At 39.9% G+C, this 26,555-nt stretch overlaps 2 protein-coding genes across 6 annotated transcripts in view; both read left to right on the top strand.

Moving 5' to 3' along the window:
* Positions 1–1,558: 1,558 nt before the first annotated feature.
* On the top strand, positions 1,559–17,638 carry Dscc1 (DNA replication and sister chromatid cohesion 1). Of its 3 annotated transcripts, XM_074069126.1 has the most exons (10): positions 1,559–1,971; positions 4,080–4,248; positions 7,210–7,344; positions 8,591–8,681; positions 10,649–10,787; positions 11,258–11,310; positions 11,852–12,006; positions 13,244–13,311; positions 15,065–15,103; positions 16,990–17,638. In XM_074069126.1, the coding sequence occupies exons 1-10, from the start codon at positions 1,769–1,771 to the stop codon at positions 17,096–17,098; spliced, it is 1,161 nt and encodes a 386-aa protein (XP_073925227.1). In that variant the 5' UTR covers positions 1,559–1,768; the 3' UTR covers positions 17,099–17,638. The 3 variants fall into 3 exon arrangements, with proteins under 3 accessions (XP_073925227.1, XP_073925228.1, XP_073925226.1); XM_074069127.1 differs by lacking the exon at positions 13,244–13,311 and having other exon boundaries at positions 1,560–1,971; XM_074069125.1 differs by lacking the exon at positions 13,244–13,311 and having other exon boundaries at positions 1,564–1,971; positions 14,955–15,103.
* Positions 17,639–18,301: 663 nt separating this feature from the next.
* The window catches only part of Taf2 (TATA-box binding protein associated factor 2), an 86,501-nt gene continuing 78,247 nt past the window's right edge, over positions 18,302–26,555 (top strand). The window contains exons 1-3 of one of the 3 annotated variants that reach the window (XM_074069124.1): positions 18,302–18,629; positions 19,092–19,145; positions 24,462–24,622. In XM_074069124.1, coding sequence (XP_073925225.1) covers positions 18,546–18,629; positions 19,092–19,145; positions 24,462–24,622 — 299 coding nt within the window. In that variant the 5' untranslated portion in view covers positions 18,302–18,545. Of the gene's footprint in view, positions 18,630–19,091; positions 19,146–24,461; positions 24,623–26,555 lie in introns of those variants that run through there. The other 2 variants (XM_074069122.1, XM_074069123.1) reach the window with 2 other exon arrangements.

Below are 26,555 nucleotides of genomic sequence, written 5' to 3'. Positions count from 1 at the left end.
CACTCCATCAGCCTTTTTTTGTGAATGGTTTTTTCAAGATAGGATCTATGGAACTATTTGCCCAGGCTGGCTTCAAACCATGATCCTCCTGATCTCTGCCTCATGAGTAGCTAGGATTACAGGTATGAGCCACTGGTACCTGGCAGGAGGCCTTCCTCTTAAGTGGAATATAACTCCCAATCTGTTTCAGCTCTTGGAGGCAGCCAGTCTCAGAGAGTCTGTAAGCTTGCCTAATACAACCCAGCACAAAGTATTGTTTTAAGTTATTCATGGATGGGTTGGTGGAGTGGCTCAAGTAGTAGTGTGCCTGCCTAGCCAGGACAAGGCCCTGAGTTCAACCTCCAGTCCTGCCCCCCACTCCTCAAATTCAAAAACAAGTTATTCATGGGTGTGTGTACTGATGAGGTTTTCTCTTATAAGTGTGTGTTAGGTCACTGCAAACTTTGGCATAGGAGACACTACATCCTGCAGTGGTGAGTTTGCCTGCCTACTCCTGGAGCCTGCAGGGCTCTCCAGTTGTTTTCCTCTTTGCCAAGGTCCTAGTACCTCATATGCCACCTGTTACCAACTAGGTACTCAAGGAATGGTTGGAGTAGACCAAAAAGTTGCCTGCCAGGTGGGATGATGCACAGCTGAGATGCTTGTCCTGATTCTGTAACCAGAATCTCAAGTTCATATTGCTTACTGCTCTACCAACCCAGGGAACAGAAATTGGTGGAAGGAAACAGGTTTACTCAAAGTGGCCTGGAAAAAGAAGAGATTCTCTTAAATTCGGAGCTGGGATTTTTCAAGGCACAAAGAGCTTTTGTGGGAGAAAAAAGGGAGCACACGGAATGGGCAGGAAGTCCATGTGCTGGGCCAGGGCTTTGTCATCCAGAAGTGTGTCTTCTTTCCTCTTGTGAGATGAGGTAGAATCTCACAATGGACTTTGCTTTCCCTCAGCTGGTTAGCTAGAACCTCAGTTAAGGGTTTCTGTTCAGCAAAAAAGATAAGAGAGTGGTGGAAGACAAAAGGAAGGGAGGATGAGCTAGGGACAGATTCAAAGGAACCCTTACAGTTCCACCAGAGTCTCATCCCAGTTCAGGGTGCAGAGCTGCTTACACTTCCCCTCCCCAATCACCTAGGATGCCTTAAGAGCCAGGACAGCCTAGGCTGGAATCACACTGCCGTGTCCTGGCTGTGCCACCACGAGCTGTGCATCCTCATTTGCATAACGAGATGACCAGAGACCCACCTTACTAGGTCAGGAGGGGCTAATGAAATTATACATGCAAACTGCTTATCCTAGCTCCACCACAGCGGATTTTTTAAAAGACTGGGTCTCGTATGTAAGTCCAAACCGGCCTGGAAGTCTCCAAGTAACCCAGGTTGACCTCCAGCTTCGTGATCCTCCTGCCTCAGCCTCCGGAGTGCTGGATTGCAGTTGGGCCTCACCATGCCCAGCGCCACCCGCAGCATCCCACACTGTTTTAATGCGAGGCTTGGCGGGAAAGAAGGGGCGGGCGGGGGGTGGGCTGGGGCAGCGGAAGGGGCGGGCGAGAGTTCGATGTCACAACCCCCAGGGTTCCAGCTCCGCCCTTAAGAGCTGCGGAGAGACTGACGCCAGGAAGCTGGGTCCTCTGTACCCGCCTGGGCCTCGCGTGGGGGTGACCCCTTTGCAGAGGTACTCACGCGCGCAGAAGCATTGGGGTCACGCCCGGCCGCCTTGGCGCGCTTTTGAAACGCTGACGGTGAGCTTGGGGGGCTTGGTGTCCGCGGAAGCTGCGGGATGCCTCCGCCCCGCGCCGCGATGACGAGGACCCGCGAGGAGGTGGACGCCACGCTGCAGATCGCCAAGCTGGACGCGGCCGAGCTGCTGCCCACCGTGCACTGCCTGGGCTTCAGCCTCGGGGCCAACGGCGCGGCCGCCGGAGACTTCTGCCTGCTGGAGCTGGAGCCCGCGCTGTGCCAGCAGCTGGAAGCTGGACACAGGTGAGCCGCCAGTCTCAGCTCAGGGTGAAGAAACCCGGCCAGAGAGGGACATTGATTTGGCCGGGGCTCACGGCAAGCAGGTGGCCCGATCCCCCCCCACCCCCAGCCGGCTGCCACCTCCCCAAGAGGATCCCAAGCCCCCACTAGGCCGGCCACATAGGGGGACTGAGATAAGTGGAACTGGGCCGACTGAGCTTGGAGGCATGTATCACGGGAAAAGGGCAGGAATTTAACCCCAGTGAAGTTTTGGGACATAGCAGCGACTCCAGGGACTCCACAGAACGCCTTAAATAAAATGGTGATGTCGAATATCTTCTTGCCTCCCACTTACATTTCTTTTACTCAACACTAGGGAGGACATGTAGGGAATAAGTTTAAAGGCCTATTCTAGATTTGGTGAGGCCTCCAAACTAGATTTGCTGTTGCTAATTCTAGGTTAGGTACAAATTTGTTGGTAGACCTTGGTGTTAAAAAACAAGAACAAGAACAGCACAGGGGACCTGCCATCACAGTACTGGGGAGGCAGAGTTCCAAGCCATCCTGGGCTACAGAGTAAGAAGACCCTGTCTCAAACCAAAGCCAAAGCAAGATAATGTAGGGAAGGAGGTGTGGCTCAGTGGTATGGCAGTTACCAGGTGGAGGCCGGGATTCAATCCTCAGCAAAAAAAAAAAAAAAAAAAAGTCAAAACTGGTAGTGTGTGCCTTTGGTCTCTGCCACAGGGATGCTTAGGTAGGAGGATCAGTCTGAGGCCAGGTCTGGGTGAAAACGGGAGACCATGTCTGAAAAAATAACGGGAAAGCATAAACAGCTGACGGTATGGTTAAATGGTATAGTCGTAGGCCCTGACATTAAACCCCATTACTATCAAATAGTCAAAAATAAATAAATAAATAAATAAATAAATAAATCTGAGTTGTGCCCAGAGAGTTAAATGCTTTATAGACAAGGAAATCTTCTTGGGTCCATTAACTTGTCATCTCCCTCATCTTTGTCTTCAGTGTTTCCTCTCCCTCCTCTTCACCATCCTTCTTCTCTTCTTGCCTTTATTCAGCTGTGATAAAGATAAGCTGCTTTTCTTTTTTTTTTTTTAACATTTTTATTAGCATACATTAGCTGTATAATGAGATCCATTGTGACATTTCCGTACATGCTTACCATGTACTTTGGTTACGTTCACCCCTCTAAGCTCCTTTCCTTTTTCTTTAAGAGGTACTGGGATTTGAACTTGGGACTCACGTGCTAGGCAAGTGCTCTACTGCTTGAGCCACACCTTCAGTCCCTAAAACTCCTTTTCTTAAGAGTCTTTTGTTTAATTAGTTGTTTTTTTTCTTCGTTTCATATTCTTCATTTAGCATTTCAGCCTTTTTTGGGTAAGGTCCCAGTTTCTTTGCCACAAAAGCTGATGGTTAGGCCAGGGAGTGCTCCTCTGACTGTACAGAACAAAACAAGGATGATTCTTGAGTGGGTACCAGCAGTAGCCTGCTCATCCTGAGGAAGCTTGTTAGACATGCAGAATTCACCGGGCCTCGGTGGCTCATACCTGTTCCTAGTTCCTCAGGAGGCAGAGATCGGAAGATCACAGTTTGAGGACAGCAAACCGGGCAAAAAGAGACACCCTTCCTCAGAAATACTCAAGTGGTAGAGCACCTGCCTAGCAAGTGTGAGGCACTGAGTTTAAACCCCGTTACAGTCCAAAAGGAAAAAATGAAATGCGGAATCCTAGGTCTCTTGCCAAACCTACTGTATCCCAGTGTGCTTTTTAACAAGATAACTAAGATGAGAAGTACTGCTTTAGCCTGTTTTAGAAAATTGTGACATCTTGACTGAAGCTTCTAGATGCTCCATCATGTATTCTTCCTAGCAGTTTGCACAGAGATACAACATGGTGCTACTTGGCCAATGCTTTGAGTCTCATCCATATTTTTGGTGAGGCACTGGATACCCAATACCTCTCACTTGGGCCCAGAGTTTGCTCTGTAGGATCCATCCTTGTCTTACAGAGGCCAGACACAGCAACAAGCTTAATTTTGAATTCTAGAAGCCAGAGGATTTGGGAACTATTAAAATGAAGATGTGACCTTGTATTTTCCCCTCCATGTTCTTGCAGTCTTGTGATTCGCGGTGACAAAGATGAGCAAGCTGTGCTGTGCAGTAAAGACAAAACATATGACTTGAAAATAGCAGACACTTCCAATATGCTGCTTTTCATTCCTGGTTGTAAAACTCCAGACCAACTGAAGATGGAAGAGACACAGTCTAACATTATTCACACTGAGGTACTGTTTTAAGTCTGAGAATGACAACATGTTTGTCAAACTTGCCTTTAGCTAGAAATTGGAGGTAAAAAGTATCGTGAGGAATCTAAGTTCTTTGATGAAGTTCGATATTTCTCAGCATTAGTATTATTTTTGTTTAAAGTATCTACAAACCTGTCTTTATTTCCCCAACTTGACTTATGTTTGTTTTTGGTGGGACTGAGGTTTGAACTCAGGGCTTCGTGTTTGCAAAACAGGCACTCTACTTCCTGAGCACCTTTAGTCCATTTTGCTCTGGTTATTTTTAGAGATGTCTCTTGAACTATTTGTTCAGACTGGCCTTAAACAGTGATCCTCCTGATCTCAGCCTCCCAAGTAGCTGGGATTATAGGCATAAGCCACCAGTGCCCAGCTTTTCCCACTTTGACTTGGAAGTCTCAAACAAGTTGACCTTTTTTCCTTAATGTGGTCAGTGTGGTACTAGGTGACTCATTCTTGAAATTTTACCTATTTTTAATGGAATTTCTGTGAATGTGTTTTGAAAAGGGACTCCCTCAAACCGTAACTGGTACATTTGGTAGTATTTATGAAGTAGAGAGTGAAGAAATTTGAGTTTTTGAAGGAAGTGTTTCTTAGCTTTGAAGTTGGGTTAGTTCATTAATATCTGTAGCCAAATATAACACATTTTTAATTATTTTGGAGAATTTTGATGGTGGTTACCAAACAAAAGTCTCCATCCTGTCTAGCTGCTTGTTCTGCATATAACAATCCAAGTGCAGCCCTCAAAGAATCAGAATGACTTCAGGCCAGCTCTTTCCTTAAAAATAGAATTGGAACGGAAAGAAGGGAAAATGCTGGGAAGCTTTAGTGATTCATGTGGTGTTAAAAGAATTCAGGAATTTCCAGTAAATTTTGTATTTTGGTTTTTGTAGGGTTATAAGTCTTTCATTGTGATTAACTAGAAATAATAACAATTCATCCTTTTATAAAAGGTGCATTTTTCAGTGTTTGCCTGTTTGTTGGTAGTTTTGTGAGCGCATGGTAATATCTAAGAGGACGTTTGGGTTCTCATTTGTTATGCGGATTCTGGGTGCTGAGATGAGTAAAATTTAACAAAGATCAGCCAGATACTGGTGGCTCACGCCTGTAATCCTAGCTATTTGAGAGGCTGAGATTGGGAGGATCACAGTTTGAGACCAGCGTGGGCAAAATTTAGAGAGAACCTATTACAACCAATAGCTGGGTATGGTGGCCTGCTCCTGTCATCACAAGCTACTTGGAAGGCTGCGATTGGAAAGATCATGGTTCCAGGGTAGGCTGGGCAAAAAAGTTCATCGTGAGGATTCCTTTCCCCTCTCACTCCTACTTAACAGGGTGGCATGTGGGAAGATAAAATAGGAGGATCGTGGTCCAGGCTGGCCTGGGCAAAAAGCGAGACCCTATCTCCAATATAAACTGAGCAAAAAGGGCTGGAGGTGTGGTTCAAGCCCTGAGTTGAAACCCCAGTATTACCAAAAAAAAGCTTAATGAAGATCCACTAGCCAAAGTAATGATCCATGTGCGCTTCATGAGTAAAGTAGGTTGGGCAGATAAGTGGTTGTGGATATCAAGGAGTAGCAAGGAGTGTTTGGATTGGTGGCAAATTGCAGGCCACAAGCCCCAAGTAGGAGGATGGCCACAGCTCAGTTGAGTTGTGGAAAAGCAGAGCCAGTACTGCCAGATTTTGTGATTTAGTTTTCTTTCAGTAAAGTTTGAATTTTGTGGGTAAAATCTCCTCTACATTTTTTTCTTTTTTCTTTTTTTTTTTTACTATTGGTAGCTAATTTAAACACTAGGCTAAACCTTCCTATCTCCAAACAGAAGCATATTGATCTGTGCATTAGGTATAACCAGATGGATGCTACTTTGAACTATAGATAGGATCAATCTTTCTGATTTGGTCTTCAAGGTCTTTTTTTTTTTTTTTTTTTGGTTGGACTGGGTTTTTTTTTTTTTCTTTTTCTTTTTGGTGGTGCTGGGGTTTGAACTTAGGGTCTCATATTTGCTAGGCAGGCACCACTTGAGCCATGCCTCCATTCCATTTTGCCTGGTTATTTTGGAGATGGGGGTCTTGTGAACTATTCCTGAGCTGGCCTGGAGTCTCAAACCTCCTGACCTCAGCCTCTCAAGTAGCTATGGTTATCAGCGTGAGCCTACAGTGCCTAGCTTCAAGGTTTTTTTGAAGGTCTCAGATTCAACAACATCAGGCTGTAGGCTTCATCTTGTCAATCAAGCCTTTTACTATTTTGAGAGAAAATAAATTCCCCATCTTTCCATTTTATAATTGTAAGGTACCCACAGATACCACAGTTCAGCCTTTCTTCTTTCAGGAAACACTTTGGGTGCCTACTTAATGCTGAACACTGGGCTATTCCTATAAATTCGGGGAGGGCTAACAGTTACTCATTTATCATCTGGTCTCTGTCATCTGGATTTCTTCATGTGATGGACTTCTCACTCTGTTGTAAGTCCCAACAATGGAATTAGCTACCCTTCTGTGTAGTGGAAAGTCTTACATCAAACAAAAGTCTTCCTTACCCTCTGCTTAATTTTGACAGCATGAGCAACACAGAACAAGGAAATTTCCCTTTACTTTAAGACATTCATTATTTGAAGTTTATGATGATGTATCTTATTTTCTGTTTTGTCAGCAAATAAATATATTTATTTTTAGTTGCTTATACCTGTCTTGTAGAATTGTCACTTGGGCCTACTCTAGTTTCTAGAATATACTTGAGATGTGGTGCTCAATTATTGGCTCTCAAGTTGTTGATCGTGTCTTCTTACCTGGGCTTTGAAAAGATGTTTTCTGAAGGTGCCTATAGAAAACAGAATACCTTGGCTCCTTTTTCTTGCTTCTTGCTGAGGAAAGATGGTTAGTTGGAATTTTGTATGAAATTTTCTTTTCGAATGGTTGCTAAAAAGTTTTAATATAATTTCTAGATCTTTGGTTTTTCTAATAATTACTGGGAATTAAGAAGATGCAGACCTAAATTAAAGAAGCTAAAGAAACTTCTGATGCAAAATACCTATGAAGGACCTGACAGTCAAAAAGAAGAAGATTCAACTCACTCAAAAGTAAGACTATTATTTTCATTTTTTTTTAATTTGGAGTTGAAAAACTGTGATTAGATATGGTGATAGTCTTACTTTTTAAAACTTATGTTATGAAAATTTCAAGCATAAACCTGTTCTTAGTAGGTTTGAAGTAGCATTTTGTCTAGGACCTTGCTCTCTGCATGTACCTGCTCTCATCTGACCTCAAAAGCTAAGCAGGAACCAGGTGTGATGGCACAGGCCTATAATCCTAGCACTTGGGAGGCTGAGGCAGGAGGATCAGGAGTTTGAGGCCATCCTAAGCTACATAGCAAGACCTTGTCTCAAAAGAACCCCCTCAAAATGAAACACAACAAGCAGAGTTGGGCTTGGGAGACTGCATGGGAATACTGGGTGCCATAGACTTTAAAGGGATAAATAAGTAAATAAGGTGCTACCTCATGGTTTTGATGTATGTTTCTCTAATGACCAAATATGTTTTCATGCTCGTATCGACTATTTACTTATATTTGGAGAAATGTCTATTCAATCTCTTTGTCTGATTTTTGAGTTACTTTTCTTTTTATTACTGAGTTGTAGGAAAGGTCTTTCTTTATATTATCTAGATATAAGTCCCTGATCAGACATTTGATATTCAAATTTTTCTCCCATTCTGTAGGTTGTTGTTTTACTTCCTTGATTTTTTTTTTATTGTGGTAAAATATATATAACATAGCAATTGCCATTTTAATAATTTTTAAAGTATAAGTTTAGTAACATTAAGTATATTTATAGTGGTGTCTAAACATTAGTATCATGCATCTCTAGAACTTTTTCATTCTCCCAAACTGAAACTCTGTGTCAGTTAAACAATGATCCCCTCTCCTCTCCAGCCAATGGCAGCCACATTCTACTTGACTGTGACTGCTCTAAACACATCATGTAAATGGAACCATACAATATTTGTTCTTTTATGTTGATAGTGTTTTGATATACAAGTTTATCATTTTTATGCTGTCTGGTTGATCTATTTTTTCTTTTGTTCCTTATGTCTTTGGTGTATTTAAGAAACCACTGCCAAACTCGATGCTGTGAAGATTTACCTCTGCTTTCTTCCAAGACATTTATTGATTTTTGTATCATAACCATATACATTAGTAAAAGAAACTGATCCCAGTGCATAAATATTGCCTTAATCTGTTCTATGCATTCCCAAAGTTCAACAAGAAACCTAAAACACAATTATTCTTCAAAGCATTAAAATACATATATATATATTGTATTTCAGTATACGACTGAAGATTTGCTTGATCAGATTCAAGCAAGTGAGGAAGAAATAATGACCCAGTTACAAGTTCTGAACGCCTGTGAGATTGGAGGTAGTGTCATTTACTGTTATTCATACTGATGGAATTGATAGCACATGAGAGGTGCTTTTGGCATCTTCATGTTATCACATGTTTATTTAATCTTTTGGGCTCAGAGGTGATGATACTAGCTAGGAGCTGGGGCTGTAGCTCAATGGCAGAATGCTTCTGTAGTATGCACATGGGTCGGTGCTTAATCTCTAGCAATGGAAAAACAATGGAATTTGTCTTTTTGGGTATGAGATAGAGACTATGTATGATCATCTTTACATGAGCAGGCAGTCTGTGACCAGGGACTTCAACCATTCCTAGGCCTTTCTTCTTGCATTAAGTGGTAATAGAAGAACCCTGTTTGTTTGAGAAAGATCTTTAGATACCAGATAGTCTAATCTTTTCATTAAAAAAAAATTTAATAGGTAAGGAAACTAAAGCCTAGGAAGAAGTAACTTGTCCAGGGCTACTTGTTGAGTTAGAAGCCAGGTCTTTGAACACCTCACAATAATTTTTTAAACGTATATTAGTTTATAATTTAAGCCTGTGTAAGAGATACAGGAGTTTTGGTGTCAGGGATAATTGAGAAGCCAGACAGCATCTTCAGTGTTTTGACTGGCCTCTGCTCTGAAGTCAGATCTTATTTTTCAGCATATGGGCCTGTGGTAATCCTTCAGTCGATGTTAGCATTCATCTTTCAGTTCACTTTAGCTTGCATAGAGAAGCAGCTTAATTCTTCACCAATGTGTTGAAAAGAAGGAAATTTCATGCATTGCTACATGTACTGTTCAGTTCATAATTTTTCAAACAAGATTAGTTTGGTGGGACTTTAACCTATCAGATAGGGCAAATTCGGTTGAATAAAGCAACTCTTTAGAATTAACTGGAAGCACTTGGTCCTTTATTGTAGCTCTCTGAGATCCATATGGTCTGAAACACCTAAGATACAGTTTTTATTTTTTTGACAGTATTGGGCTTTGACCCCAGAACCTCATGCTTGCTAGGTAGGGGCTCTACTGCTTGACCTATGCCTCCAGCCCCTTTGAGATAATGTGTTTAACTAGGGATTCTGCAGCTACTTACTGTGGTGTATGGATGTTATGAGTGTTAAAGTTGGGGAGTTGGGGCCGACAATGTATCCTTATGCAGTCCTCTGCTATTCACTGATTGCCATGGGAACAGATAAAGGTTTGGTGTAGAGATGCATACATTACTCCTAGCTCTCTTCTCCAGTTTTACATCACTCAATCCATTTCTTAATGGTGCTCTCATTTTCTCAGAATAAGAACAGAAACACTTTCTCTTGGAAGTGGTGGCTATGTACTTGGTTTTTATTTCCAGTGGTGGTGGTTGTGCCACCAATTATAATGGCATTTTAAATTCTTTCATAGGACTAGACAAAGGTATCTTGATGCCCAATCTTTAATTTTTCTTTGTCCATACTGTACTGGAGTCTGCCATTTCTTGAATGAGGTATACTTTTCTATGACTGTGAGAATACCTCTCACAGAAAGATAGGTGTGCTCATAGTTATTATGGTGGTGGTGCCACACAGCAGATCTGTGGAGGGTAGGGAACCTCTTCCCCTCACTTCATTTGTCTGATATGCATTTCATTATGACTGTACTAGCTGTAAGATTTTGTTTCTATTTAGAAAATATGACTGTGAGAGAATATTAAAGCACTTGAAAAAAATGCCAAGTGTTTGTCATATATGAAGTACTCTTTGAAAAACCACTCGCTCTCCCTCGAGATACAATTTTAAATGGTCAGAAGGGCTGGGTGTGTAGCTCATGCTTAGCTTGTGTGAAGCTCTGGGTTCAATCCTCAACACCAAAAATAAAAATACAATATAAAAAAATTGTCTGAAGAAAATGAAGACTTTTAAGTTTCTTTTTTTTTTGTAATGGGTATGCTACTATTTTATTAATCTATTATCAAATTCACTTAAAATGATCTTTGGTAAGTTTAATTTTTGGAATTTGTAGGTTATTGGAGGATCCTTGAGTTTGATTATGAGATGAAACTTCTGAATCACGTAACTCAGCTTGTGGATTCAGAATCTTGGTCTTTTAGTAAAGTTCCTTTGAATATATGTCTTCAGGAACTTGGACCATTGGAACCAGAGTAAGTATTTTAATTACTTTCCCCTTTACATTTCCTAAAAGAGAAGAAAACTTTTTCAGACTGGAACTAAGCCCAAGGCGTAGAATATTTATATTTTGATACTGTAGAAAAAATTTAAAAATACATAACCAGAAAGGATGGGGAATTTTGGTCACTATGGTGAATTAATCTGCATCATCTTTTCTTTTTATTTTTTTTGTCATAAAATATAAAGAAATAATTGTTATGTTTGAGCTATTTCCTAATAATAAATAATCCATGTAAAACTGCGTAGTATGGAGCTTGGTATATAGTGGCTTTCCAATATCTTTTAGTTAGTTCCTAATTTAAATAATATGTTACTTGGCATCTAAATAATTTAATATTTCAAATCTTAAATTTATATCTTAGTTTGTAGTTAGCAATGGGCTTTAAAATATAGTAGGTAAAAATGCTGATAACTTTTCAAATGGGTGTTTTAACTTTTTCAGGGAAATGATAGAACACTGTCTTAAATGTTATGGAAAGAAATACATAGATGAAGGTAAGGTTTGGAAAGTATTTTAATGGGTATTTTAACTGATGTATGCTAAAATTGGTATGCCTTTCTGAAATGTGTTGGTGTTAAAATAAGAACCGTGGAGGCCAGGTGTGGTAGATCATATCCCAGCTATGCAGGAGACATACTGAGTTTGAGGCCAGCCAGCTTGAGCAAAAAAGTTATTAAGATCCCATGTCAAAAAAAGCTGGGTGTGGTGGTATGTACCTGTAATTCCAGCTACTTGGGAAGCAGAGGTAGGAGGATCATGGTCCAACACTGACCCCAGGTAAAAGCTTGAGATCCTCTCTGAAAAATAAACTAAGTAAGAAGTGTTGAGGGTATGAATCAAGTGGTAAAGTGCTTGCCTAGCAACCATGAGGCCCTAAATTCAATCTCCAGTACTACGGAAAAAAGGAATCGTGGGATTGAGATGTGAGTGGAGGTGGTGTGTAATTTTCTTTGGAGAAAGTGCACTGAGAAAAAGGAAACATTAATTCTGTAATTGTAAGATAATAACATGAAACTCTCTGATCTCTTTCCTTAGGTGAAGTTTATTTTGAATTGAATGCTGATAAAATATGCAGAGCAACAGCACAAATGCTACTTCAGAATGCAGTGAAATTTAATCTTGCTGAGTTTCAAGAAGTGTGGCAACAGAGTGTTCCTGAAGGAATGATAACTAGGCTTGACCAGCTCAAGGTAATTCCAATAAGGGTTGCTACTAAGATTCAACAGGTGACTAATGACTAGGTTTGGCGATACTTGTGTTGGAGCTGAATTTGGAGTCCATTGATTTTCTTAGGCAGCCATTAGGAGTACAGTGTTCATTCACTCCATCACAAAGTATTTAAACTCCACAATCCTTTGTGGAGGTATTAATTATATATCATCAAATTCATCTTTTGCACTTGATCTTAGCCAAAAGGCTGAGAAGTGATAAAATTCACTTTTAAAAAATGACTTTTAGGGCTAGAGATATAGCTCAGTTGTGGAGCACATGTTTAGCCTAATTTTTGAAACTGGGTATGGTGGTGCATGCCTGTAATCTCAGCACTTGGGAGGGTAAGGCAGAAAGATCATGAGTTTAAGGCCAGCTCCAGACCCTGATACCTTATCTAAAAACAAACAAACAGTCCCCCACCACAAAAAAATAAAAAAGAATATCAAGAACAAAAAAAGGATTTTTAGTAAATTTATTAGCCTGCATAGCCATCACCACAATCTAGCCTTGGAAACTCTCATGCCTCAGTGAGATCCCTCAGGCCCACTTACAGTTACTCCCTGTTCCTACCCAGTATGTCCCATTTCATTCCATTTTTGTCACCACTGTCTCAGTCCACACTGTCATCATCTGCCTCTACAAGAGCGTCACTGAGAAGACCCCACACTTTTAATTTGGCCCACCTCCAATCCATTCTCAGTGTGCTACTAGAATGGTCTTTTTAAAATGCCAGTCAGGTTAGAGGAATGTCTTGCTTATGTCACTTTAATGGTTGTCCATTGCATTTAAGATATCAAATCCTGAATTTGCATCTTGGCCTACAAGGCCCTTCATGATCACCACCCTAACTTCATCTCTGGCTACTTTCCATCTTGCTCACTGCATAGCAGCCTTCATTCAGGTTTTAGGACCAAGTGTTCTCCTAAGGACCTTCACACAGGCTTTTTGCTCTTAAATGGTGTTCTTCCTAACTCCACCTGCACACCTCTTACGGGTGTCCTTCTTAAAAAAGACCTCCTGTTTTAAACTCCAACTCCAACAGTACCATATAGTTTTCCCTTCATGGCACTTACCACTTAGCTTTGGGAAAATGTATAATTATGTGTTTCCCCACTGACCACTTCGATAGCATTTTGGTATTTATTATGCTCAATGAATAGCTATTAAATCAATGAAAGAATTTACTTAGCATTTATGGACTACTTTTTATGTCAGGTACTGAGTGAGAACATCATACAAAATTCCATCCAGGTGCTCAGAACAAGTCTGGAGATTGGCAGGGGGTGAGTGGCGGATGTGCACATGACAAGTATAAATCTGTTCTTACAATGCAGAGTGATTTTTGCCACAGGAAAGGCATGCCTAGTATATTAGGAGAGCAAAGAAAATGGGTTTACCCATCAGACTAATCAGTCAGAGTTGATTTCTGAAGGAACAGATGTTTTGGCTGCTGAGTATAAAGGATGAACTATGGCTGTCTGTGTGGAAGGAAGGACAGAGACAGGTAGGACAGCATGTTCAAAAGTATGGAGGTATAAAAACTGGTGAACTGTTAGCAGGGTTACCTGAAGGGTGCTCGTGAATTAGTGAGGGACACTGGATTGTGCTAAAGAATTTCAACCCTAGAAAGAACTTAGAGCCATCCAGTGACATCAGTTGGAAGAGCTACCTTATCATGTTCTTATCAGGTTTGTGTTTTGGGAAGAACACAAATTGAATATCATTATCTGAAATGTTGGGACCAGGACCGTTTTAGATTTGGGAGCGTTTTTTTTGTTTTGCTTTGTTTTGTTTTTTCTTGATTTTGGAATATTTGTATAGATTTTACAGATTGAACGTCTCTAACCTAAGCTTCAGTTTTTGGAGCATTTCAGATTTTTGGAGCATTATGGATTTTAGATTTTTCCAACTGGGAATATTCAACCTGTACTGTCATAGAAAAGAGGACAGATGGATGTAAGATTGGCTAAAATTACGAAAAAAGAAATTTCTAGGCTTCCCACACTTAAATACTTTGTTTAGGAGAGAGTGAGTACTGGCCAAAGAAATAGGTAGTGTTAGATGGATAGAGAATTCTTGAGGCTTTAATATCTATAGGATTTATTGACCACTTAGGTATCTTTCGTTAGTAATTTTTGGTGGTGGTGTTGTTTTGTTTTGTTCTGCTTAAGACAGGGTCTCTCTATATAACCTAGGCTGGCCTTTAACTCTTGATCCTCCTGCCTCAGCTTCCTGAGTGCTGCGGTTGCAGATGTGTACCACTACACTTGGCAACAGGATTTGGATAGTAGAATCTAGCATGGTGTGTAGATTCTATCCTGTTTTCTTAGGAGAGTGGGACTAGAGCAGGTTTGGGCAATAAACACAATGAGTTCATCTGTGGATTTGGGTATAGAGATGTGGGGCCCAGAAGCGGGATCTGAGTAGAAAGTGTAAATATGACAGTCATTAGCAAGGGCGTGGGAGACCACTGATTAGGAGAGAGACAGTGAAACAGGTAGCAGGCTCAGGACAGAGGCCCAAGGAAATACAATAATAAATAAGACAGAAAATAAGACAGTAATGTCAGAGATGGAGAGAGATGTAAAGAGGAAGGAGTAATCAACATTAACAAGAAAATAGGGCTGGTAGCAGGAATCCAAGCAAAGTGCCTTCTGCATTTGACATTGACAGGCCACTGGTGACCTTTATAACTAAAGCCATCATTGGTGGGGGTAGAAGCCAGATAGCAGAGGGAAAAGAAGTCACTAATTTAAGCAGCTCTTTTTTATGAACAAAGGCTAGTATAAATCTGTGGAGAGTTTGTGTAAGTTTCATACAGCCGGCATTTAAATTTCTTAAACTAAGCTAAACCTAGTGGTAATTGAATCATATTTAAACATTAGATCATTACTTTAACTGCTCTTTTTCCTCCATTTTTTTGTAGGGTTTAGCATTGGTGGATAGATACTCAAGACCAGAAATCATATTTTTGCTAAAAGTAGATGACTTACCTGAGGGAAATCAGGAACGTTTTAATAGTCTGTTCTCTCTAAGGGAGAAGTGGACAGAAGAAGATATTGCTCCATATATCCAGTAAGTAATTCATTAGAATTGGATTTTGAGAGTTTTCTTTTTTATAAAGAGTGGCATAGGGTTTTAGCTTAGTTTTCTCAGTTAAAATTTAAGCTACAGGGGTTAATTTATTTATTGCATATTCCCTAAGGATGCTATTTCCCTTAAAGTTTTCTTGGGTGGTCTTCTCTTTCATTTTCCATGATGTCTTATCCTGGAGATAGGGTATGTGTTTTTACTATTCTTTCTAGAACTGCTTCTCTACTACTCTTCCAGCACAATTGCAGCTTTCTTTTTTTATCTTTTTAGTGGTGCTGGGGTTTTAATTCAGGTCTCATGCTTGTTAGGCCTGTGCTCCTACCACTTGAGCCACACTACCAGCCCTTTTATTGTGTGGTGGTTATTTTTGAGATCGAGTCTCACTTCTGAGTAGCTAGGATTACAGGCATGAGCCACCAGTGCCCCGGCTTTGCAGCTCTTTAAAGGATGTAATGTACACCCCAGTGTGATTCAAAGGAAAACATCTTTCTCTGATTACCACCTCCTGTCTTTCCTGCTGCCTTACTTTATTTTAGTTTAGAGTCAGGGTCTCATGTAACCCAGGCTGGCTTCAAAGTCACTAGTTAGCACAGAGAGTGGCCTCAAATTCTTGATCCTCCTGCCTTAGCCTCCCAAGTGGTAGGATTACAAGTATGTATCACCACACTGTAGTCCAATTTTTAACGTTGTGGTACAAGCCCGATTCCAGAAACACAAGTCAGCATTGAAATCTCAAGTCTAACAGAGTCTCAAGTCTACTAGCACTTAAAATCCACTAACACTATGGCTTTGTCACTGTGTGTCTCACCTTGAAGGTGATTTCTCTTCTCTTTACCTAGCTTAGGCACTGTGGCTAATCTTCCTAGCTCCTGTACATGCTTTCCTCCTTGTCCCTTTCTCCATCTCCCATTTTCTCTTCATCCTCAGCTTATGACTTTATTTCTTGAGAAAAAAGAAGCAATTAGGCAAGAACCACCTTCTTATTTTTTTTTGTTTTATTTAATTTTATTATTTATTTAAACATTCAAAAGTGACAATAGTATATAATATTAATATCACATCTACCCACCAACCAGTTTCCATCATGATCAACTCATTGCCTCCATTACTTAAAACTTAGATGTCACTATACTTTCTCAATTATTTAAAGCCTTCCTGGTGGCTTCCAGTTAATATTTAGAATTAAACCACAGCCCCTTTCCATGTCCTTCATGGCTCTCCATGATCTAGCCCTTGCTCCCTTCTCTAGCTCATGCCCTCCTACTCTTCCCTTCCCTCATTGTGTTCCAGTCATACTCTTCTCCTTTTTTGAGGTCAGAAAAAGCTGATGTCCAAGACGAGTAGGCAACCTAGACAAGCTTACACAGATAACCCAACTCCATTGTATCACATTGCTTGTACTTCTAACTTAGAGGTTGTATGATATACTGGAAATAACTTGGGCTTTGAAGTCATACAGACCTGGAGACAAAATTTGACTTTCATTTACTCCTATGTGAACCTGTTTTCTTCTATCTAAGATGGAATTAAATAACACTTTACTCCTATTCTGACTGTGAAGGTTAAATGAGGTAATATCTGTAATATAACTAATTAAGACTTAGAATCAATTCCTGTCCTGTTTTTTCCACATACCCTTATGCCTATTAGAAAGATGGATTTAGGGCTTGTGGAACAGCTCAAGTGGTGGAGAGCCTGTCTAGTAAACATGAGGCCTGAGTTCAAACTCCAGTACCTCCAAATAAATAAATAAATGAAGGAAAGAAGATGGATTTAGGGAAGAGAGATAACTAGTACTAAGAATATCATATGTTCCTTAAAATATTGATGTTACTCATTCGTTTTTCATTTTTTTATTGTTCCCACAGAGACTTATGTGGAGAGAAGCAAACCATAGGTGCATTACTCACTAAATATTCTCGTTCTTCGATGCAGAATGGTGTTAAAGTTTATAATTCAAGAAGACCTATTTCTTAAAAGAACAACAGTATTTTCTTTGAGACTAAGTTGCTTTATAAAGTTGCTGGACATAAGAAAAAGTTTCTCTTACAATTCTTGACTTTTTAAAGCCTGTTCCTTAAATGCATTTTTCCCTCATTTTAAGTATTTTGAAAACTCCTGTCCTTTTTGTTTCTTAAATGTAGAAGGCATTTCTGTATTCTTCATATTACATTTGTAAATATATAGTACACAAGGACAAAATAATTACTGTTTCTATTTAGTATGTCTCTAAGGTGTAGGCAATTCTATTTATAAAGTTTGCTTTTTACATGTAAAATTCCCCATCTTTAGTTGGGATTTAATGATCAAGTCCTTTAAGTTCATATTAATTTTAAGTTGGCTGATGAACTTGTTACCAGGACCGGTGGAGAATGTAGGCCAAGGTTATACAAATGGTAATGGTAGTTAACTAAGATTGAAGTGTTACTGAAGCTTACCAATTTTATACTCATATACATGACATGTAAACATGATGGCTTCGGAGTATTTGTCTTTAAAATAAACTATAAATCTTTGTCTATGGATTATGTCATTCAATATATATCAATAGCTACATATTACATGTACATAACATGGATAAAAACACTGAGGCAGTAGTGCCTAGTGAAGACTGGGGTTTGACAGACACCTGTGATCACATTTTTTTTTTTTTTTTGGTGGGACTGGGATTTGAACCAGGGTTTCACACTTGCAAAGCAGGCCCTTGCCGCTTGGGCCACGCTTCCAGTTCATTTTGCTCTGGTTATTTTGGAGATGCCAGGGTGGCCTGGAACCGCAATCGTCCAGATCTCAGCCTCCCAAGTAGCTACGACTACAGGCGTGAGTCATCTGTACCCTCATTTGCAGTTAGTCACTGGGTCCAGTGGATGCGTTTATGGTGTCTTCACACAGGACAGAGGCACACCCTCCTGGTTTCTGAAGATCATCCCATTACTAGACCCATGTCTTTGTCCTACCGGGCTCTTCTCAAGCTTCTCAGTTTACCATTAATAAATATAAAAACTAAATAATTAAATGCCATTCCTTTCCGGCTCTTCCCTTGCCTCAACTCGTAAACATTTTCTCCATTCTCATGGTTTAACAGACCTCACCCACGTTACACGGACGACAGAAACGCAAGACGCCAAACACAAGGCTCGTCTCCCCAGCCCCGCCCCGGCCATGCGACTTCCGGGTTCTGCCCCGCCGCCGTTCCACTTCCGGTTCAGAGGTGACAGGCAAGATGTCGTCCGGCGGTAGCTTTGAGCGGTTGCGGAGAAGAGCATCGGTGTGACCGAGGCTCAGCGGAACGCTGAGAGCCGAGGAGCCGAAGACGCGAGGTTGAGGCGGCGGCACCGTGGGGGCCGGCAGCGTGAGGAGCTGAGACGGTGATGACCCGCGGCCCCACGGGACGCCGGGACGCCGAGCTCCGCGGGGCCGCTTCATGCCGCCCACCGGCTTAGAGCCCCCCAGGATGAACAGGAAGAAAGGGGACAAGGGCTTTGAAAGCCCACGGCCGTATAAATTATAAGTATTTTTCTCTCTTTGTCCCTCCTTTTGGTTTTGTTTTCCTTAATTCTGGCTGTGGTTGCTTGAAGCTGGCTTGCCGAGCCTGGGAAACCTTGGGGTGAGCCAGAATCCACTCTTTGTGGTGAACTGGTGTGAATGACGGTGTTTTCCTGCAGCTTTAATTCGCCTTGCAGGTTAATAAACCTTTCTTAAAGTACTGTTACTGCCTTTCTTACCCAGACAAGCCTGTTTTCTTGTTTGTAGGTTAATAAACCTTTCTTAAAGTACTGTTACTGCCTTTCTTACCCAGACAAGCCTGTTTTCTTGTTTGTTGCTCGATTTAAAACATGCAAATTATCTCGGGTTGTAGGGTTTGGAAAGGTTGATGGGTGATTTTTAAGCTGCGTATTTGGACTTGGATAGAGTTAAGCTTTCTTATAATAATGTAAATAATTTTTTTCTTTATATTTTTTCATATACAACCCATCAGGTCGTCTGCATCAACAACATAAACTTCCAGAGAAAATCTGTTGTGGTGAGTTTATTCTCAATAGCAATAAGTGGTAGTAAGTCTACTATTTATTTATTTAATAATAAAGTCTACTTTATTATTTATCTGGATAACTTCCAGAATTATCTTCCAGATAATGGTGTTTCAGGAGTAGATGAGAGTGAGAATTGAGGTCTGTTGCCTGCTCAATTCTTCCTTCCTTTTTTCCTTTCATTATTAAAATGTTCTGTCTTATCTGTTGTGGAATAGGATGCCTGTATAATGAAGCACTTTAGAATTGTGCTTGAAACAGGTACTGGAGGTGTAACCTAATGAGATTGATGGTTTGCCTGCAGAAGACCATTTACTCAATCCCTAACACTACAACAAACAAAAAATTGCTTGGAGCAAGAATAAATTCATAGTGAGATTTCTCCCATGCAAATATTAAGATTAGTACTTTTTATGGGCTTGAGTTGACTTCTAAGAGACCACTTGTTTTCTGATTCTTGGCGACCTGTTTTAAGTGATACGGCTTTATGGTAAAGTTTTAGATAGCGTATTCCAGTAACAAACCGCCCCCCCCACCCACCATTCATCTGTATGGATTGCTGATACAACCCATTATAGCAAAATCATTGAAAGCCTGAGAACTTACTCTCTCAGAGGTACTTGTATTATGTAGACTAAAAACTTAGAGCTGCTTTTCCTTGAATGATGGTATCAATTTTCCCATCATACTGGTACCCATACAGATATATTTGTTTAGGATTAACTATAAAGATAGGAAACTATAATCTTTATGTAACAGCCATAGAATTTTATAACTTCCATTTTTGAGACAAAATAAATCATAGGATTTTAGATTTGTAAAGATTGGAATTTATCTTGCAGTATTTCTCACAGGTCATTATATTTCTTATATCTTGTGGTAGGATACTTTGGAGGAGTATTATGTTGTATGAATTATGTAGGGAAAGTATGAGAATGAAGGAGTGTATTTAAGAGATTACTGTAGTAATCTAGGGAGAAATGATGAAACCCTCAACGAAGAAAGCATTAATGACTATGGAAAAGAAAAAGTTGACACGATTGAATTTTAGTGAACATTGAGTTCTTGATGTATGCAACATACTATTCTAAAATGTATGTGTATTAACTCACTGAATCGTCACAATAGCCTATGAGGTAGATTATATTTTAGTACTAAATTTATAAATGAGTTAACTGAAAAAATAGAGGTTAAGTAACTTTAGTAAGGAAAAAAGTAGAAAAAGTACCAAGAGAAGAATGAAGCGACTGCCTACCTGCAATCTGTTTCATATTGTTTGTGGAACTGATGTCTGCAATTCCACAGGGATGTCTAGTTGCTTTGGTATGCTACCTTGGAACAGAGAAATTGGTAGTCCAAAGATGTCCACTTAACCCTTCCTATTCTTTTGGACCAGGACCCAGTATGGGTATTTGTCAGTTACTAAAATATATAGTATTGTAAGACTGAGGAAGTAAGCAGTAGTCCTACTCTGGTATATTTGGCCTGTGATTCCTCTTATTTCTTGACTTCCAAAGACTCCAAGTCTCTAGTGGACTATAGCAATATTTTGGGACTTCAGGTATTATGTCAGTTCAGAACAAAGATGATATTTTCTTTTCTCTGCAGGTCCCTCTGGGTAGGCTCAGAAGATAAACTCCAGAGGCCATGTGATAGGAACTTGGCTTCCCATTCACTCAAAGGGCTGCCTCTGGGACTGTGAACTGGCTTAGCTCTAGGAACTAGTTAAAATAATCCCCGCTACTACAGCTGGAATCAAGTTTCTGCCCGCTAGAACTAAAATTTTTCTGTTTATATTGAGCAATACCATCATAAGCTGTTTAGGACCCAGCAATCAGTGAGCCATTGCCTGAGCTCCCCTGTGGCTAAGACGCTATATTTAAGCTGGGTACAGTAATCCATAATCTCAGCATTCCATAGACTGTAGTGGAAAGAGTACTTGAGCCGAGGTGGTAGAGACTAGCCTGGGCAACACAGAGAGATCCCATCTCAAAAAGCTAAAACACTAAAAATGTGCTGTTTACACACAAGTCTGTCTCTATGGCTTTTGTGATGGTTGTGCCCACTCATTTAAACATGCTTGTGGGCCTAGAGAAACTGGACAATCAAGGAGTAGAGGGTTTCCACATAATTGAATAGAATGATTGGGAGAGAACTACCAGAATAGGCATTGTGGACTTCCAAGTTTATAATGTCAGCATCAGTGATGAGGTATCTTTCAGAATGTGATTTTGATTGTCCTGGACTGGAAGTAAGAATTGTACGAATAGAGGTTAAGGAACTTGATGGCAGTGTTATTAAAAGAATCCACCTGTAGTCAAGTGACTTAGAAGGGTATGAGCATTCAGTGAATGTTGGGGGATTTAATGAAAAGGCACAGAGAATGATGTGCCTGTATAACAAACATGAGTACAGAAGAAAAAGACTAATACTAACTTACATATTAGTCAGATGCCAGACACCAACTACAATTTGTTTTTGTTTGTAGTGCTAGGGATTAAACCCAAGGCTTTATACATGCTAGGCAGGCATTCTACCACTGAACCACACCCCTTGTCCTACCCTCAACTAGATTTTAAGTGCATTCCTTATAGTAAATTGCTTAGTTGTAATAATAGTGCTGAAAGGTAGATAGTGTCATTCTTGTTTCACAGATAAGGAAACCTTATTACAGAGCTAGAGTAACTAGCCCAAGTTGATACAGTTAATAAGTGGTGATCTGGGATTTGAATACAGGGAGTTAACCCCCAGAACACATTCATTTAACTATGACCTATACTGTCCTGGCTCTTTTAGGCTCTATCAACAGTGTAGAAGTAGCATTGAAAATGCCTGTTTTCCTGCACCCTACTTTACAGTAAATCAGAGGATAAGTAACTTCTTGTTTAACTAGGAGGATTCAGGAGACCTTTCATTTAAGAATAGAAGATTTAAAAAGCACTTTTCTAGGCTGGGTGCCAGTGGCTTACGCCTGTAATCCTAGCTACTCAGGAAGCAGATATCAGGAGGATTGCAGTTCGAAGCCAGCCAGGCAAATAGTTGGTGAGGCTCTTTCTTGATACCCATCACAAAAAGGACTGGCAGAGTGGCACTAGGTGAAGGCCCTGAGTTGAAGTCCCAGTACTGCTTAAAAAAAAAGCAGTTTTCTAAAAGATTAAAAAAAGGATAGTTAGTGGTGAAATGGTGGTCAGAGATCAAACAGCAAGGAAGTGGTAAGTATGAGAGATTAAAAGACCTGGGAGACCTGCAGTTATTCCAGTGGCCAAGGATGCTGAATTGGAGGTTTACAGAGGTTAATGGGTCTGAATGTTGTAAGCAGGTTAGGGCTGTAGGTAGTGTCAGGGGACTGGGCTTTCCTTTTCTTCCTCAAGTATACTCCCTTTGCTCTTTCATGTTTATTTATTTTTGTTTTATTGAGATAGGGTCTTGCTATATAACTTAGGCTGGCCTTGAATTCAAAATCCTCTTGCCTCAGCCATAATGCTTGGATTACAGGCATGTGCCCCCTACTTTATAAAAATTATTAGCCTTAGTTTAGAAAATCAAATCCTGTTCTTAGGTCCAAAGGACCTAACTGTTGATTGCATTAATTTATTTTGTTTTGTTTTTCGGGACAGTCTTGCTATATAGCCCAAGTTGGCCTCTGACTCAATCTTGTGAGTGCTGGAATTACTGGTGAGCTCATTCATTTTTGGTATTGTCTTGGTTCTACTTGCTGGGGCTTTGAACTGCTCCAGGCTCATTTATTTAGCGTGGTCGTTGGATGATTGGTACACTAATTTAAGAGAATTTTGATCTTGCTGTTACACCTGCTCACAGATTTTAACTTTAAATTCAAAGCTTTCATCAACAATATTTGCCTTTGCTCTTTCTGTTGTTATTGCAAGGATCTGTGCACATAGTGTAATTTAAGGGTGTATGGCTCTTCTCAAATTTGAGAATAGTGAACATAGGGGGCTAAAGAATTTAAGAGTTTTGAGCAACTGAACTGAAGTTTATCCAAAAAACATTCTTGCACATTATTTAAAACCCATTCCATAGAGGCATTAAGGAATAGTGAGAATCAAATGAGATCATTTAAATGTGCCTGAGTCTCAGCTTTCCATTTGTTAATGAGAGTGTCTTAATTTTTTTTTAGTGCATCTGTAAAAAGCGTACACTGTAAAAAAAAATACTTTCCAGTAGTTCTTATCTCTTAGAATGTCTCTGTAAAAAGTGTAAAGTAACTCTTTCTCTCAATCAATACTAGGATTAAAGAACACATTTGAAAGTATCCGTATAATGTCTGGCACACAGTAATAACCATTATAATTTAATATTCTATTGTGACTGCTTGAATTTCATCTTAAATATACCTTTTGTAACTTTTGGAATTTTCCTGGTCACTTTGCAGCTCCTGAAATGTTACTGTTTTGTGCTCTTATGTATTTCATGTAAATTCACTGGACATATATACCATGTTTCATCTCTCTTTCTTACCCAGTTGTTTAAACATGAGGTTAGTTAGGGTCAGTTATCTTGGGTATACTGCAGATAGATTGCACACCTCACAGTGAACATGTTAGAACTGTACATGACTTGTGGACTACTTGGCAGGAAATCATTCAGTACTTTGAAGGATCTGCTGATCATACCTGCCTAGTTTCTCTTGTACCACTTGCTGTTCCTCAAGTCCTGATTTAGCTCCTATGAGCAGAGACTCACAGTTGTTAGCTTCCATAGTGTAATTTTTTTTACCCATTTATTTCGTCCATGTTCTTTTATTCATCAACTCCCTGGCTTTGATTCTCTGTCATTTTCTTCTTCCTCTTCACAGTTTGGGTTCCAATCTGTCTAGAAATTTTTTATTTGAGAGTGGTAAGTCATTTTGAATTTCTTCGAACAGGCGGCTTAATCTTCACAGATAGTGCAGATAGTAAAGTGTACATAATTCACACCCATTCAGTCAACAGTACAAGTATGTTAGAAATTAAGATACTTGGGGAGTACTTGTGTGTATTTATCAACCTGGGATTTTTATCTCTGGACTGTAGTATATGTATAAGTAGTAAAAATCAAATAAATATATTCTGAAGCATACCGATCTTTTTTTTTTTTTTTTCACTACTGGGGTTTAAACTCAGAGCCTCCAACTTGAGTTCCACCAGCCTTTTTGTTGATGAGTTATTTTGAGACAGGGTCCCAAGAACTATTTCTCGGGCTGGCTTTGAACTGTGATCTTCTTGATCTCTGCCTCCTGAGTAGCTATGAGCTACTGGCACTGGATCATGCCAATCTTTATAATGGAGTGTTATTCTTTATTTTTACAGGGATTTGTGGAGCTGACTATATTTCCTACAGTTGCAAACTTGAATAGAATCAAGTTGAACAGCAAACAATGTAGGATATACCGAGTAAGGATTAATGATTTAGAGGCTGCTTTTATTTATAATGATCCAACCTTAGAAGTGTGTCACAGTGAATCAAAACAGTAAGTTATATACTTTATTTACTTATTTTATTACAGAGAAAGGGACTTTGTGAAAGGAAAGAGACTTTTATTAGAAATGATCATATGCTTCTGAAGGGCAGTGTGGAAGGGTGATTTGGGGTATGCAGTTTGAATAAGGGTGGACTACCTCAGAATTGTTCGGGCTTGGGGTTTCTATAAGCCAGTTAGGGATGGGGTTACTAAATGGCTTGGAATCAAGGTAGTCCCCTCATGTCCTTCCTCAAAAGGTTTGGTGACTAGGCAGTGGCTGCCCAGCTGTGGGAAATCAAGGACCTATGCTTTTGGGATGATGAGGGCAGGCACCTTAGCATTTAATCCTTTTTGTCCTTCCAGTTTAATGCTTCCAGTGGAAAGTCTTGTAGCAGTCATTATACACCCTCAAGGCTGTTGTGACCTAGGTTTGTGTGCTCCATTATGAGGATATAGAGCCATTATCTTAATCATTGGTCCATGTCAGTTGTTGGTCCCGGTTATAAGCCATCTGGGGTTTTTTGATTCTGCCTCCTTGAAGAGGAATGGAATCCCATGGCTTGGTAGTTAATATCTATGAATCTTTTTTTGTTGTTTGTAATGATTGGATTAATGTTTCTCAGCAAAATTTCCACATTTTATTAGACTCTGGATTCTTATATTTAGGATTGCTGTTACTTTTACTACTATGCACATTTGGTTCAAGCGATTTGGCTAATTCTGTACAATATAGTAACTTAGTAACTTCTTCATACTGCATTCTCTGGATTTTAAAGTCAGATCTTGCACTTGCTACCCAAGCACTTTACCACTTGAGCCACAACTGCAGCCCCACACTGTAGTCTTTTTGGTGGCACTTGGATTTGAGCTCAGGGCCTCATGGTTGCTAGGCAGGTGCTCTACTGCTTGAGCCACGCTGCCAGTTCTTCTTTGTGTTGGGTATTTTCAAGAAAGGATCTCTCCAGTTATTTGCCTGGGCTGGCTTCGAACTGCAATCTTCCTGATCTCTGCCTCCTGAGTAGCTAGGATTACATGGGTGAGCCACTGGAGCCCAGCTCCCATACTGCAGTCTGCAAGTATATTATGTGGGAACTTCTAGTAAATTTTTTTAACAATTATAAATAGTAAAAGTAATTTTCAATGGGTTGTATGGTCATCATCATCTTTAGATCTGAGACTGCTTTAAATATTCTATAAAATATTTTTTACTATTGTAAACTATATTAGGTCCAATACTATCAACTACACTTGAGAGCACTTGATTTTTCAGAGCTTTGAGAGCATTATATCTTCTGTGATACTCACTGTTTTGGAGAAGGATGCCAAAACCTGATTGTAAACTGTTTTTAGTCAAGATGGTATTTTAACTAGTGTTGAGTGTATATATAATCTTACTTTAAGGCAACAGTTCTCAAAGTTGGTTCCCAGATCAGCAGCTAGGACCTTATTGGAACTATAAATTCCCAAGCATTACTCCAGACCTTCTGAATCAGTAACCAGATAGGATCCTACAATTTTTGCTTTTTCTTTCTTTCTTTTTTTTTTTTTTTTTTTTTTTGGTGGGACTGGAGTTGGAGTTTGAACTCACATTTTCACACTTCCCTTGCTTGAATCTAACATCCACTCCGTCATTTTGCTCTCGTTATTTTGGAGATGGAGTTTGGTGAACTAAATTTGCCCAAGCTGGCCTGGAATTGCAGTCTTCCTGATCTCAACCTCCCAAGTAGTTAGGATTACAAGCATGAGCTGTCAGCACCCAGCTTGTAATTTGTACTTTAACAAGCCTTCCTGGTGGTTCTGATATGAGCTGACGCTTGAGAACCACTGATACAAGGAGTTGGAAGGACTGAAAGAGACTTACCTTTAGATACATTTATTATTTCAATAATCATTGGTTTAGAATCTTTTAAACTCAGAAAAGTTAGGAAAATTAAGTTGGAAT

The sequence above is a fragment of the Castor canadensis genome, chromosome 3, assembly GCF_047511655.1.
Source record: "Castor canadensis chromosome 3, mCasCan1.hap1v2, whole genome shotgun sequence".
Lineage (NCBI taxonomy): Eukaryota > Metazoa > Chordata > Mammalia > Rodentia > Castoridae > Castor > Castor canadensis.
This window is presented reverse-complemented; position numbering and strand designations above follow the sequence as displayed.

What these genes read in the sequence shown, in the direction of transcription:
- Dscc1 (XM_074069125.1), top strand. Translation starts at nt 1,769, where the DNA reads ATGCCTCCGCCCCGCGCCGCGATGACGAGGACCCGCGAGGAGGTGGAC. An exon ending in AAAGAAATACATAGATGAAG is followed by an intron (nt 11,311 to 11,851) that starts GTAAGGTTTGGA and finishes CTCTTTCCTTAG; the next exon opens with GTGAAGTTTATTTTGAATTG. An exon ending in CTAGGCTTGACCAGCTCAAG is followed by an intron (nt 12,007 to 14,954) that starts GTAATTCCAATA and finishes ATTTTTTTGTAG; the next exon opens with GGTTTAGCATTGGTGGATAG.